The sequence below is a fragment of the Cervus canadensis genome, chromosome X (genome assembly GCF_019320065.1).
Source record: "Cervus canadensis isolate Bull #8, Minnesota chromosome X, ASM1932006v1, whole genome shotgun sequence".
NCBI classification, from domain to species: Eukaryota; Metazoa; Chordata; class Mammalia; order Artiodactyla; family Cervidae; genus Cervus; species Cervus canadensis.
Genome location: NC_057419.1, coordinates 22281817 through 22297758, shown reverse-complemented (window position 1 = coordinate 22297758; position 15942 = coordinate 22281817). Strand labels below are relative to the sequence as shown.

At 42.8% G+C, this 15942-nt stretch overlaps 1 protein-coding gene across 7 annotated transcripts in view; it reads left to right on the top strand.

Moving 5' to 3' along the window:
- Positions 1 to 759: 759 nt before the first annotated feature.
- ADGRG2 (adhesion G protein-coupled receptor G2) overlaps positions 760 to 15942 on the top strand; it is a 122770-nt gene continuing 107587 nt past the window's right edge. For 3 of the 7 annotated variants that reach the window (XM_043459076.1, XM_043459074.1, XM_043459072.1), the window contains exons 1-2: positions 1442 to 1671; positions 8506 to 8581. In XM_043459076.1, the coding sequence (XP_043315011.1) occupies positions 1602 to 1671; positions 8506 to 8581 (146 nt within the window). In that variant the 5' untranslated portion in view covers positions 1442 to 1601. Of the gene's footprint in view, positions 1047 to 1441; positions 1672 to 8505; positions 8582 to 15942 lie in introns of those variants that run through there. The other 4 variants (XM_043459078.1, XM_043459073.1, XM_043459077.1 and 1 more) reach the window with 4 other exon arrangements.

The following is a 15942-nucleotide window of genomic DNA, read 5'->3' as shown; positions in this document are numbered from 1 at the left end:
AATTCAGAATTTTGGTGGTAAAGAAAAATGGAATATTCTCCTGTAGGTTTTAGCGGAAGAGAATGGGTGCATTTAAAGTGGTAAAACATCTTGCAAATATTGGAGTTACTTGACTACAAAGAGGAGGGCTGGAGAGGGTAGTGTGGGGGAGGGTGTAAAAGGGGCCAGAGGGCGTTGAGTGCCTGCTCTCTACAACCAATCTTATTGTAGGACTGAGCTAAGTTCCTCTAGCCTATTTTATCATCTTGTAACACTGGTTAGGTGGTCTGTAAATCCTGTCCAGATCTACTTTTTTATTCTGGACTGTGCAGAGGTAGGAGATGCTGACAGAAAAGGTAGAGGGGACCAGGGACAACTCACTTCATATTCCACCCCACCTTCCCCCAGCAGCCATTGCGCTGGGGACCCCAGTTCCTAGGTATCTGGTGTATCAGGTAACCATGGAGCTGAATTCATTCTCAGGACCTTTTCCTTTTACAGACTTCTCCAAATCCCCCTCCAAGCAGTCTGACCTCTGCATCAGAAATATTGTGGCAGAGGGGCGACTTCGGGTTTCCCACCCATCACGCTGCACGGTGCTGAAAGTGGTGGGGCAAGCATTGGGGTACCAGGGCGACCCCTAAAGGTGAGCGGCTGGGCGTGGAGTCTGGGGTCCCTGAGGAGCACGCCGAACCGGATGCGGGGCGTCGGAGGAGCAAGCGGTCCAGGAAGTCCGGAAGCGTCGCGGGGGCCTCCGCAGGGTGGGGTGGGCCGCCCCGCCCCCAGTCTGAGCTCCCCGCCGGGCTTCGGCCGCCGGGCGGTTCACTCACACCCTTCTTCCTCCGCGCCCCGCCCGCTCCCCACCTCCGCGCCTAGCCTCGTCGCCGCCGAACGCCGGACGCGCCACGCCGCGCTAGGCAGCTGGAGAGCGGGCGGGCGAGCCGTCCGGGAGCGACGGGGGCGGTGCCCAGCCCGCGGGCGGGAGTAGGAGGGACGCGGCCCGAGGGAAGGGGGAAAAAGGAGGGCTGGAGGGCGCCAGCGGCGAGGCCGTCGGCGGGGACCGGCAGGTAAGCGCGCCTCGCCGGGATGGGTCTGTCCCCGCGGGTTCCTGCGACCCGGCCGGGGAACTGGCGACGGGCGCGGGCGGCTGGGGCGTAGCGCCGGGACGTAGAGTGCGACGGAACGGCGGGACGAACGCTCCCTCCGCGCGACTGAGGCTCGGCGGAGCTGGGGCCCGGGGCCGCCCTGAAAGGCGGAGGCCGAGGGCCGAGCTCCGGGGGCCGGCACCCCGACAGTGAGAGAATGCGCGCCGCGAGAAAGGGGCTCTGGCGACGCGTTCTGTGAGGGAGAGGGGTGTGTGTGTCCTGAAGCTTAAAACGGACTCCAGCTGTCCCCACCCCTGCGCGAAAAGGAGCCACGAGCTGTGTTCGCGCCGGCGGTCTTCAAGAGCCGACTGGCGGGGACTCAGTTTGCCGCGCCGCCCAGTGGGTGCGGCGGAGCCCGAGGAGCGCGGACGCGCCCCGGGCCCCGGACGGCTGGGCGCTGCCGCGTCAGACTGAACCCAGAGCAGGTGGCTACGGGCGCGGCGCGATGGAGCGGCAGCCAGGAGCCTGAGGGTGAGGATGGGCTGGAGGCCTCGGGTGAGCGCTTTTCAACAGCGACTTGCCGCCTCCAGGCTCTGGAGCGTTTCAGGTGAGAAGGAGCGCTGACGGGCTTCCTGAGAGCCGAATGAGGCAGGCGGCAGAGGTTTTCCATGGCTGATTCGACAGTGACTCTTGTGTGTACTGGTCCCATCCGAATTCCCTGGGGACTTTGTTAAAATACAGATTCTGATTCAGTAGGTCCGGCCGTGGTGGGGCCCGACCGTCTGCACTTCTGACAGGCTCCCAGATGCTGCTGCTGCTCCATGGACCACATGGCAGGCCTCTCAGAAGTACTTTTTGTCCAACAGACTGAAAACCTTAGGAACATTGGGAGTGGAGATCCTAAGGCTTTACAATTCCACCTCCTCCCCAAACACACAAATTTCAGATTCCTACTCATTTAGTAGCAAAATACCTTACTCTTCTTACTGCGTTACTAGTCAGGTACATTTTCTGATAGAGCTGGCTTCATGGGCATGCAGCCTGTATTTGGTTTAATGTTCTGCTGTCACTTGTCGAAATTCTGAATAATTTTTGAACAAGGGGCTTTGCATTTTTATTTTGCAACTGGCCCTATAAATTATGTAGCTGATCCTAATAATGGTCATCATAGGCAGAAAAAGGACCCCATTTCTTTGATTCGGTTGGGAGCTGGTGGGTGATGGAGAGTGAAGGTTTATTAAGTAAATACTAGCTAGAGGTTGCAGTTCCTTCCATCTCTTAAGTTCTGTTCAGCTATTTTAAGAGATAAGCCTATGTGTATAATCTCAGTTGCACATGGTATGCCAGTATTTTTAAATTAATAATTTATCAAGAGCTTAATTATTAATACAATTCAGTTTAATTTTGTAATAGTTTATGGGTTGAGCGACAAAAGTGTATGCCATTTCCAAAGGATTTGGGGAGTTTCTATTTTAGTGTCCCAGAGTTTTGCTTAGTTAAGATCTAAAGTGAGCTGGACACTGCTTAGTTGGCTGCTTTTTCAGCTCAAGTGCAAAGCTGGAAAACAGAAAGTGGCCACATTTTGAAGCTGCTCAGGGGTTATTGCTTTACAGGGCCTCAGTGCGATGCCAGCCCCTATCGGATTCCCTCTGCTTTTATCATTCCCACATCCTGGCAAGGTGACTTTCAGTAAAAGGGGGATAGAGCAGATTTTGCTGTTGAAAAACACTGAAGAAGTGCAGGACCAGCATCAGTGTTTTCTCTGTGAATAATCCTTAATCCTTGCCCCAAACCCACAGATTTCAGATGTGTGTTCTTTTCTAGAAAAACAAAAATGGTGACACAGAAAAGAAACAAAGAAGGAACTTTAATTATGGATATGATTTTGTTCAGCAGAAGGAGGAAAAAGTCTGGGAAATGGCATTTCATTGGTGGGTTTGGCCGGCAAAGGAGAGCTGCCGTGTTTCTGGTACCAGGAGCAGCCTTCCAGAAATGGCAAAGTGAGTTTGCTCAGGTGTTAGAGCTAGTGAAGAAGCTGCTCTTCTGCGGCTAATGTGGTCATTCTGGGTGCTCCTGAGTGACTTTGGTGTGCCTGAGGCTGGCTGGGGACTCAGAGACGGGGTACATCACGGTGAGATTCCTAGCACTTTCATTGCTCACATAAAACCGACCAACACATTTTTCCATTTCGCTGCCTGAGAGTGCCAAATTACTTCAGATACACGCTACAAACTGGGAAGAGCACCATTATTTCAAAAAAGAAAGAGAGGGTGGGGGTGAGGGGAAAAATTCATATCTGTTAATAGTTCTGAAGATACAAAGGAGAGATTCTGCCTTTAGTAAAAAACCTGGGAGCTGATTTTTATGCCTCACTGAGAAATTCTCTACCCTAAGATAGAGAAAAAACAATTTTTCTTTTAAAATGTTTATGGTTTTAAAAAATACATGGATCTTTAATCCACATGGAAATTATTTGAGGGGCATGGTATGAGGTAGGAGATGTTGGATGTTAAGAAATGGGCTAAACATTTGGGAAAAATTATCATAAATTCCCTCAATCAAATAAAAGTCTATGAACACTCTGTTCCATTTAAAAATCTACTTAATTAATTCTTGAGCTGATTCCATGCTTTAAAAATTGAAATGCAGTTTATTTACAATAACATTCACCCTTTTTAGTATATAGTTATATAAGCTTTGACAAATACATGTAGTCATGTAACCACCACCATGGTCAAAATCTAGAAGTCCATCACTCCAAAAAATTCCTTATGGACCCTTTGTAGTCAACCCCTCCCACCACTCGTAGCTCCTGGCAACCACTAGTTTGTTTTCTGTCCCTATAAATTTGTCTTTTCCAGAATGTCCTGTGAATAGCTTCATACACGATGTAGCCTTCTGAGTCTGACTTTTTTCACGTAGCATATGAGATTCACTCATGTTGTGTGAATCACTAATTTGTTCCTTTTTATTGCTGAGTAATACTCCATAGTTTGTCCATTTACCAACTTTTGGTGATTATGAATAGGGCCAATATAAACATTCACATACAGCTTTCTGTGTGAATGTAAATTTTCAGTTCACTCCAGTAAATAACCCAGAAGTAGGATTTGCTATTAGAGAAGGCACTGGCGACGCACTCCAGCACTCTTGTCTGGAAAATCCCATGGATGGAGGAGCGTGGTAGGCTGCAGTCCATGGGGTCACTAAGAGTCGGACACGACTGAACCGACTTAGCAGCAGCAGCAGTGGGATTGCTATATTGTGTGGTAAATTTAACTTGATAAGAAACTGCTGAACTTTTCTTAAATGGCTACTCTGTTGCCCTCACCCCGTTGCTTGGCATCCTTGATAGTGCTTGGTATTGTCAGCTTATTTTATTCCAGCAGGTTTATGATGGCATCTCTGTGGTTTTAGTTTACACTTCCCTGAAAACTAATGATGTTGAGCATCTTTTCATGAGCTTTTTGATCATTTGTGTATCTTCTATGAAATGTCTGTTTTTTAATTGTATTGTGTGTTGTCTTACTGAATCATAAAAGTTTTCCATACATCTGCACACAAGTTCTCTGTCAGATACATGTATTGCAAACATTTGCTTTTAGTCTGTGGCTTACCATTTCATTTTCTTTATTTTTTTAAAGAAAGTTGTGGTAGGCACACAACATGAAATTTACTCTATTAAATTTTGAAGTGTACAGTACAGTCTTGTGAACTATAGGCATGATGTTGGACAGCAGATAGCTGGAACGTTTTCCTCTTGCATGACTGAAACTTTATACCCTCCGAACAGCAATTCCCCATTTCCCCCTCCCTGTAGCCCCTGGCAACCACCATTCTACTCTCTGTGAGTTTGACTGTTTTAGTTGACTCATACCTCATAATACGTGGAATTAATGACTTTTCTTTTGAAGGGCAAGCGTTGTAAATTTCGATATAGTCTAATTTATCAGGTTTTTTCCTTCTATGAATATCGCTTTTAGTAACCTGTCATAAATTGTCTTCCTCCTGTTTAGCAAGATTTTCTCTTATGCTGCCTTCTGGATATTTTATAGTTTTACCTTTTATATGTAGGTTTTTTACTTCATTTTCAGTTAATTTTTATATGAGTCAAGGTTTACCCTTTTCCATATAGATAGCCAGTTGTTGCAATACCATTTGTTGAAAAGACTATACTTTTCCCTCATTGTATCCCCTTAATCTCTTTGTCAGAAATGAATTTATGTGTGTGCTTTGAACTTTGAACTCTATTCTGTTCCATAGATCTGTACATCTGTTCTTACGCCTGTACCACACTGTGAGGTGCTACATGTTCTTGTTAGGTGAATTCCTAGATTGTTTTGTGTGTAATTTGTATTGCTTTTAGAAATTGTATCCTTTCTCCATTTCATTTTATTATGACTGTACTATTGTATGGGCTTGCCAGGTGGCGAAATTGTAAAGAATCTGCCTGCCAATGCAAGAGACGTAAGAGTGGCGGGTTCAGTCCCTGGGTCAGGAAGATCCTCCAGAGTAGGAAATGGCAACCCACTGCTGTATTGTTGCCTGGAAAATTCCACGGACAGAGAAGCCTGGCGGGCTCCTGTCCATGGGGTCACGAAGAGTTGAACACAACTGAGTGTGTGCACACACACAGAGTATTATATAGACAGGCTTTTTAATTTTTTTTGGAGTTCTAGCATAATCAAGTCATGTTACTAAGCTTTCATTAACTCTCATAGTATTTCAGTCAATTTTCTTCAATATTTAAAGGTAAATAAGCTATCTTCAAATGGCAGTGGTATAGGTATCCCTCCCTGCCCCTGGCACTTTTTCCTCCATGTGTCTGCTCTCCTTAGTGGCTGGGCTGTGGAGCAGGTGCAGGAGGAACATCTGACTTGGGTGGAAATGCTTCTCCTACCTACTGCTAGGTATTATGCTTGCTGTGGAGTTTTGGCATTTGCCCTTATTAGTACCTTCTGGAGGTTTTCTTTGCATTTCATTTTTAGCCTCGAAATGTTCAAAAAATTTCATTTAAAAATTTCTTGTTCTGTTTGGATGATTTTTTTTGCTTCATGGAAAAGCCTAACAGTTTAGAGGTGAGTCAGTCTTCCCAGCTTTGGAGGGTCATATTTTGATTTCCCTGGAGGAGCAGATAGTGTAGCAGAAGTCAATTTGTTTTTATTTAGACCAGGAAGAAACAACCTTTGGAGCTTTTTTTATAATATTCTCATCTGCAGGGAAGGGGTGGGGGATGCCAGGTATAGTGAGGAAAGGAGAGAGAATAAAGGAACAGTTTATATGTATAAATAGACGTTGTTGTTCAGTTGCTCAGTCTTTGTGACCCCATGGACTGCAGCACACTAGGCTTCTCTGTCCTTCACCATCTGCCAGAGCTTGCTCAACCTCATGTCCATTGAGTCACTGATGCCATCCAACCATCTTATCCTCTGTTGTCCCCTTCTTCTCCTGCCTTCAGTCTTTCCCAGCATCAGGGTCTTTTCCGATGAGTTGGCTCTTCATATCAAGTGGCCAAAGCATTGCAGCTTCAGTATCAGTCCTTCCCATGAATATTCAGGGTTGATTTCCTTTAGGATAGACTGGTTGGATCTCCTTTCAGTCCAAGGGATTCTCAAGAGTCTTCTGCAGCACCACAGTTCAAAAGCATCAGTTCTTCAGCACTCAGCCTTCTTTAAGGTCCAACTCTCACATCCATACATGGCTACTGGAAAAAACATAGCTTTGACTATATGAACCTTTGTTGGCAAAGTAATGTCTCATAATGTTTAATACACTGTCTAGGTTTGTCATAGCTTTTCTTCCTAGGGTCTTTTAATTTCATGGTTGCAGTCACCATCTGCAGTGATTTTGGAGCCCCCAAAAATAAAGTCTCTCAACTGTTTCCATTGTTTCCCCATCTATTTGCCATGAAGTGATGGGACCAGAAGCCATGATCTTCGTTTTTTGAATGCTGAGTTTTAAGCCAGCCTTTTCACTCTCCTTTTTCACTTTCATCAAGAGACTCTTTAGTTCCTCTTCACTTTCTGCCATAAGGGTGGTGTCATCTGCATATCTGAGGTTATTGATATTTCTCCCGGCAATCTTGATTCCAGCTTGTGCTTCATCCAGCCCAGCATTTCGCTTGATGTACTGTGCATATAAGTTAAATAAGCAAGGTGACAATATACAGCCTTGACGTATTCCTTTCCCAATTTTGAACCAGTTCATTGTTCCATGTCCAGTTCTAACTGTTGCTTCTTGACCTGCATACAGGTTCCTCAGGAGACAGATAAGGTGGTCTGGTATTCCCATCTCTTTTAAGAATTTTCCACATTGTATGAATGAACAATAAACGAACAATAAGTAGATATCTTATGTGCAAATAAGGTAGCTTTTGGTAGTGGTTTTCAAACTTTTCTGCTCACCATTCACAGTGACAAGTATAAATCTCAGCTCAGTGTGGACACATCTATATATAATTGAAACAGAATCTCAAGAAGTATTATGCATTTTTCCTCTGTGAAGTGTATTCTGAAATTTTTAATTCACTTCCATCTGTTGTACTTCATTTTAAAATGATGATCATTGCATTGATTTGACACTCTTGCATAAAACTACTGTTATAAAACTGTTCCTTTTAGTTTCTAAGTCCCCAAACTGCTGAACTGTGTCCAGGACAGATTCATTTTATATCAGATCCTCTTATGATGCTAAGTGAGTTCGTTTTTAATACTATGAGATGACGGTGCATGCTGAGTTGCTTTAGTTGTGTCCGACTCTGTGCGACCCCCCAGACTGTAGCCTGCCAGGCTCCTCTGTCCATGGGATTCTCCAGGCAAGAATACTGGAGTGGGTTGCCATTTCCTTCTCCAGGGGATTTTCCCAACCCAGAGATCTCGAAGCCAGGTGTCCTGCATTGCAGGCAGCTTGTTTACCTTCTGAGCCACCAGGGAGATAATGGTAGCTACCCCAATTTTTCTCTCAAATTTATATGTAGCTTGTAACCCAGTCTCCCAGCGCCCACCCTGACCCCAGAGAATTACCAGTAAAGGCAGTCTTGTAAATCTACTGCTCAAATCCTCTACCACGCTTACACTAGACCCCTAGCTCCTTCCTGTAGCCTGAGGCCCTATATGACCTTTACCCCTTTCTTCCCATACTTTCCCAGCTGTGCCAGCCTTCCTGCTATTCATCACATCAGCCAAGCCATTTCCCTGCTTACCAGCCTTAGCATTTGCAGTGCTGCCTGCCTGGAGCATCATTTCACCAGATAATCTCCTAACTTGTCCATCTGTTTCATTTGGGGCTTCTCTAACCCTCATTCTAAATCAGCATTCCTCACCTACCACTAGAAATGTCCACCTCCCTCATCCCACTTTTGTTTTCTTGTAACATTATTATCTGCAATTATATTATTTAGTTATTCATTCACTAATTGCATGTCTTTTTTCCCCCTTGCTAGAATACAAGTTCCAAGAAGGCAGGGACTTTGTGTCTCTTGTCCAGGACCTAGAACAGTGGGACATAGTAGATGCTCAGTAAGTATTTGTTGAATGGATGAATGAGTGCACCTAGAATCTAGAAGAAATCAAGCACTAATCTTAAGAGAAATTCAAAGCACTCTGCCTTTTTGTTCAGTTTTGGTGTGGGAATTTCTTTAGGTTAAACATAAGAGTATATTTTATTTTTATTATTTTATTTTGGTTGCGCTGTCTTTGTTGTGTCATGTGGACTTCTCTTGTTGTGAAACACAGTTCCTAGATCACGCCGGCTCAGTAGTTGCAGGGAGCAGGCTTAATTGCCCCTCGACATGTGGGATCTTAGTTCCCTGACGAGGGATCGAATCTGCATCCCCTGCATTGGAAGTTGGATTCTTAACCACTGGACCACCAGAAAAGTCACTTATTTTATTTATTTTTTATAGTATATTTTAGTGTAAATAGTTCATAAATCAACAGACATCTGATGTCCACTACATTCCTGAGTCTGTGATAATAATAATAATATGTGCTTAGTTGCTCAGTTGTGTCTGACTCTTTGCAACCCCATGGACTGTAGCCTGTCAGGCTCCTCTGTCCATGGGGATTCTCCAGGCAAGAATACTGGAGTGGGTTGCCACTTGCTTCTCCAGGGAATAGTAATAACTAACAGCTAATATTTATTGGGTAGATGGTGCTCTTACTGGTTTACCTATGTTAACTCATTTAACACTCCCAAACTCTTGAGGCAGGTACTATTTTTTATTTAAGTGTACAGATCAGTATTCACTGTTTTTTCCCCCATATTTATTAGAATGGTCCTTGCCTTCAGAAAGTTGTAAACATGCCTTTAGCATTTAAGATGTGCTACTAAGTATCCCAAGGCTCCTCAGTTCTTTATGTAGCAAACACACCCATCCACTGTTGAGGCAGGTACTATTAGCATTTTACAGATGAGGAAAGTAAAGCACTCAGAGGTTAAGTTTGTCAGTGTCCTTTGTCCACAGTTGTACAAATGATGAGCAGTACATCTAGGGTTTGAACACAGACCATCTGATTTCAGAGCCTGTGGGGGTTTTTTTTCATTGAAGTATAGGTAATTTATAGTATATATTAGTTTCAGATGTATAACATACTGATTCAGTATTTTTTATAGATTATGCTCCATTAAACGTTAGTAAAAGATAATGGCTCTAGGTCCCCGTGCTATATGATACATCCTTGATGTTTATCTGTTTTCTGCATAGTAGTTTGTATCTTTTAATCCCATACCTCTAACTTGCCCCGCTTCCCTCTCCCCAGTTGTAACCACTAGTTTGTTTTCTATATCTGTGAGTCTTTCTGTTTTGCTGGATACATTCATTTGTATTATTTTTAAGATTCCACATATAAGTGACATCATACAGTATTTGGTTTTTTCCTCTGACTAACTTACTGTCCATCAACAGATGAATGGATAAAGAAGATATGATATACACACACATATACACAAAATGGAATATTATTCAGCCATAAAAAATAATAAAATTCTGTCATTTTCAGCAACGTGGATGGATTTAGAGCCTGTGTTTTTAACCACAGTGCTCATAGTGATGAGGAGCATACACAATATTTGATCTTTAAAAACATATCATGTTTATGGCCTTTGTTCCTGTACCCAAGCAAGGGCTGGTGTGCCTGTGACACAGAAAGCCAGACTCTAACACTGGGTATTTGCAGCAAAGTCCGGGTTTACTGTAGGGCACCAGTCAAGGGAGTGGGAGACAAGCCTCAGATCCACTCCAACTTGATCTTTGAGTTAGGGGCTTTTTTTAATGGGGAAGAACAAAGAGACTGGGATTAATCATCCTTTTGTGATGTTTCTGTGATATTTCTTCATCATAGCTTTGAGAGTCAGGATGTTTCTGGTTTACGATTCTCTGGCCAGGTCTGTTACCTCAACTTACCCTGGAGAAACAACCTGAGTTTGTATATTAATGGTGGTGTCTATAATAGCAACTTCAGCACATTAATGATGTTATTAATGTTATTAATGTAGTTTTAGTCATCTAACTTTGGTTGATTAGTATTCAGTTAGCAAAGGATTGAGGTCAGAAGGGACAGGGAAGGGAAATAAAGTTTTGGATGCGTGCATGCTCAGTTGCTTCAGTCATGTCCGACTCTTTGTGACCCTATGGACCATAACCCGCCAGGCTTCTCTGTCCATAGGGTTCTCCAGCAAGAATACTGGAGTGGCTTGCCATACCCTCCATGGGATTTTCCTGACCCAGGGATCAAACCGGTGTCTATTCTATCTCCTCCATTGGCAGGCAGGTTCTTTACCGCTATCGCCACCTGGAAACCCCAAAGTTTTGGATAGAGAGATTAATTATAAACTCACGAAGGGAACTCGGTAGAGATTTCATTCCCTTAGCATAAGTGGCTCTCAATTCCGCCCCCTCCCCGCCCCAGGGCAAATGTCTGGACATTTTTGGTTGTCGTGACTGGCAGAGGTAGTGGTGCTATTGGCATCTAGTGGGCAGAGACCAGAGATGTAGCTAAATACCCTGTAATACACAGAAAATGACTCCCCACATCCCTTTCTCCTCACTGATAATTATCTGGCCCAAATATCCATCATGCTGAGGTTGAGAATCCTGGCCTTAGCACAGTAGCTCTGAAAGCTGACTGTCTGTCCGAATGACTTGGGGAGTTTTTATAATAAATTCTGATGTCTAGGTCCAGGTTCTGACCTTAATAAACCACAAATGGATCTTCAGCATCTCCTGGTGATCCTATGTCACTTGAGTAGTGGCTGTGTCTTTCCAATTTCCAAAACAGCTATTTTACCCCTTCTTTTACTTTCTCTATTCCTCCTACTTCACCTGCTGACTCTGTCTCTTTAGACAGAGTATTCTTCTCATATTCTCACCACCCAGACTCCCAGCATGTGTACAGGTGCCCAGGTGAAACCGACTGAAATGCCCCACTGTTGCTGTGAAACTGACTGAAACACCCCCAGTGTGTCAAAGACCGGCTTCTTTGCTGGGCTCTTTGCCTTTTCAAGGACATGTTCTCCAACACTCCCCCCGCCCCCCATTTAAAAAAAAAAGGAAAGAATTTCAAACTTTACTAATAAATTGCAAACGTAAAAATTGTACAGAGAACATCCATATACCCTTTAACCAGATTCTTCTGTCCTTAACATTTGACCCCATTTGCTTCATTCTTTGCACTCTTCTTCATGCACATAATTTTTTTCCTGAACCATTTGAGGCTAAGTTACATGCATCATGGCTTTTACTCCTAAGTATTTCAGTATGGATTTTCTAAGAATAAGAATATTCTCTTACATAATCACAGTAGTTGTCAACTTTAGGAAATTTAGTATTTATACAATATTGTTTTTAATCTGCCATCTGTATTCCAATTTTGAAAATAAACCTACTAACATCTACAGCCTTTTTTTCTTCTAGTGCAGAATCTGATCTAGGGTTGTTCAGGCATTTAGTTGTCATGTTTCTTAGCCTCTTTTAATCTATAACATTTTCACAGCCTTTCTCTGTCTTTTATGACATTGGCATTGTGGCGGAGGAAAAATCATTTTTCCTTTACCCTTCTAGGTTCTTGGCTGAGACCTCCCTATAATGAAAAGACATTAATTGGAGAAAAACAAATGGTTTAATAACATGCATACATGGGAGACACCCTGGAAAAGTGAGAAACTGTGAAATGGACCAAGCCACCTTAAATGCCATCTCTAGCTAAAGATAAAAGATGTTGGCTTGGGGGAGGCCACTTATAAGACTAAGAGGCAAAGCACAGTAAACAAGGGTCACGTTGTAAGGGTCGGGTTGTTAGGCACATTGATAGAGTTTCTAGAGATTAGAATCACCTTTCTCTCTGTTATAGCAAATGTCTCTTACAAAAGGGTAACTTATACCAGGTTTTCAGAGCTTCTCCTGTATCTGCTGTTTCTTAAAAATAATCAGCCTAAGGACTTCCCTGGTGGTGCAGTGGTTAAGAATCTGCCTTACAATGCAGGGGACCCATGTTTGATCCCTGGTCGGGGAACTAGGATCCCACATGCCTAGGGGATACTGACTATGCACACCTCAACTAGAGAGAAGTCTGTGTGCTGCAACAAAGACCCAATACAGCTCCCCCCAAAATAACAAATAATAATAATAATCAGCCTAAAATAATCAATATGCCAAAGAGACATATTTTGGGATGGTATATTCTGCTCCTCTTTAATATTTAGAATGAAAACAGACCACCTCCCTCTCCTTTTTATTTTATTTTAAAGTTTTTATTTATTTATTTTAGTTTTGGCTGTGCTGGGTCTTTGTTGCTACTCGGGCTTTTTCTCTCGTTGTGGTGAGCTGGGGCTACTCTAGTTGCAGAGCATGGGCTTCTTGTGGTGGTTTCTCTTGTTGCAGATCATGGGTTCTAGGCACATGGGCTTTAGTAGTTGTGGCTCCCAGGCACTAGAGTGCTGGTGCTCTCTCTGTCTCTGTCTCTCTGTCTGTCTCTCTCTCTATATATATATATACACACATACCTTTTCAGATTGTTTTCCCGAATAGGTTATTACAAAATATTGAGTACAGTTCCCTGTGCAATATATAGTAGGTCCTTTTTGGTTATCTGCCATTTATTTACTTACTCATGTATTTATTATTAGTATGGACTCATAAATTCCTGTTTTTTCAATACTCCGTAATTAATTACTTAAATTATTTTAGTGCTCCAGTTGTGAAGGACTTGACTTATAATTCCATTTCCCTCTTTCTTTACTGCTTTGCTGAGCATCCTCTTCTCTTTTCTGGATTGTTTTCATCAGCTCATAATCATGATCTAATATGTAGTATCTCCATTGGCTCTGTATCCCCTCCAGTTGCTCCCAAATTTCTAGTTGCCTCTCAGAGGAACCTCTTAAAAGGCTGCATATAGTTTATTGCCCCACATTCTTTCCTTGTCTAGTCTAATCAGGGTCCTGTCCTGAGTGGGGCTCTTCTTGGCAGTCCTCGATGAACTCCATGTTGCCAAATTTATCAGTTGTCCCTTCTCTGGCTTATCATGCTTGACTTGGCAGCAACATTTCCTCTTTTTTTGAACATTTTCTTCTTGTTACTTCCATTACCCTACACTCTCTCGATTTTCCTACTCTTGCCAGTAACTTATTCTAAGTCTCATTTCAGTCTTCTCCTCTCCTCAACCTACAAAGGTTGGTGTCCTTCCCGGGCACTAGGACTATGTGCTCTTCTGATACGACCCATCCAGTCTGTGGCTTTCCATTCCATCTAGATGCCAGTACCTGTACCCATGACCTTTCCCGCACCTCAAGATTTACTAATTCACTTTAAAAAATGTTATTGTACAATATTGTAAAGTAATTAGCCTCCAACTAATAAAAATAAATGAAAAAATAAAAATAAAAAAATGTTATTGTAGTTAATTTACAATATTGTATTAATTTCTGCTATATAGGAAAGTGGCTTAGTTATATGTATATATTATTTTTCATAATTTTTTCCATTATGGTTTATCACAGGATATTGAATAGAGTTCTCTGTGCTATACAGTAGGAATGAATTCATAAAAGACTTGTATGGGCAGGGGCTCTTCTGTCAAGCTTTATTGAGATATTATTGACAATGTGAATTGTATATCAAGGTGTACAATTTGATGTTTTGGTTATGTGTATATTGTGAGGGGCTTCCCAAGTAGCGCCAGTGGTAAAGAATCTGCCTGCCAACGCGGGAGATGTAGGAAATGCAGGTTGGATCCCTGGGTCTGGCGTAGGAAATGGCAACCCACTCCAACATTCTTACCATGGACAGAGGAGCCTGGCAAGCTACAGTCCATGGGGTTGCAAAGAGTTGAACACGACTGAGCACAAACACACACTGTGAAATGATCAGCACACTCAAGCTAACTAATGTATCCGTCACCTCACAGTTAAGTCTGTGTGTGTGTGTGTGTGTGGTGAGAACACTTAGGATCTACCCCTTTAGCAAACTTTAAGTGTACAGTAACTATTAACTGTAGTCACTGTGCTGTACATAAGATCTCCAGAACTCCCTTGTCTACACTGATTTTAAGAAGTAAACTCCAGCCTCTTTAGCATGGCTTTCATACTGCACTACCACTGTTAGGTTAAAACATAGAATGGATCTTATTGTGTAGTGGAAATTGTCTCAAAAATATCTTTAAGATCTTTATACTGGCTCAAAAATGTCATTGAGAAACACTAGAAAACAATGTTGATAAGTTGACTACTTCTAAGAATGCTGGAAGTTTTGGGGGAAACTTGAACTATTAACAGGCTCAGAAATGAGGGTTATAGAAATGAAAAATGGAAGAAAGTATAGGAAAAATCATGCTCTTAAACATTTTGTGCCTTTATTTATTTATTTTTTTTGTCACTCCACATGGCGTGTGGGATCTCAGCTCCCTGACCAGGAATCAAACTTGTGCCCCCTGCAGTGGAAAGAGTCTTATCCACTGGACTGCTAGGGAAGTCCCTATTTTGTGCTTTTTAAATATAAAAATTCAAAAATCTTGAAACAAAAAAAGAGACCTACTAATCCACATTTTTGATTAAAGCAAAATTTTGATTCCCTGCATCTCCATGCCATACTTGATTCTCTCCCCATGAGACCATCTCAGTGTATGACACCATGATCCATCTAGTTGTTCAAGCTCTAAGCTTACAAGTTTCCTGCCCCACATCCAACCTATCAACAGATCTTGTCACTTTGACTTTCAGAGTATATCCCAGGTGTTCCAACCTCTCTACTTTGACTCCTCCACAATTCTTCCTTCTGCCACTGTCTTTCTTGGACTGTTGTAGTGGCCTCCTATAATCTAATTCCCATACGGCAGCTGGAGCGTCTCTTTAGAAGTATTAACTGGATGATGTCATTCCCCTGCTGGATTGTGGTGTTCTGCCATGTTCTGACCCCTGCTCTTCCCTGTTGCAGACCACACTTCCTCCTTTTGATTCTTCCAGTACATCAAGCACCTTTTGGTCTTTTGTACTAACAGTTCTCTCTGGAATGTTCTGTCTGCCCCTCCCTCATCTTTCTCTGTCTGGCATCATTCATCTCTCAGTTTAAGTAGCACCTCTGGTTCCTTGATCCAAAATAGATTCCAAGTCACTCACTGTATCATTCTCACCTTACTGTAATTTTCAGCACTGCACTTATCATTATATTAGCTTTATTCTTTATTTGTATATTTGTTGTTCCCCTCTCCTCCTCTGCCCCACCCCCCTGCTCCCACGATAGAATGTGAGCAGGGCCCACACTTTATCCCTAGTACCTAGTATTTGGTATACAGTAGGTATTCAGTTAGATGAATGAATGAATAAATAAATTTAAACTATCTAACATGATCTCCAGCCCATGAAATGAAAGTCACTCAGTCACATGAAA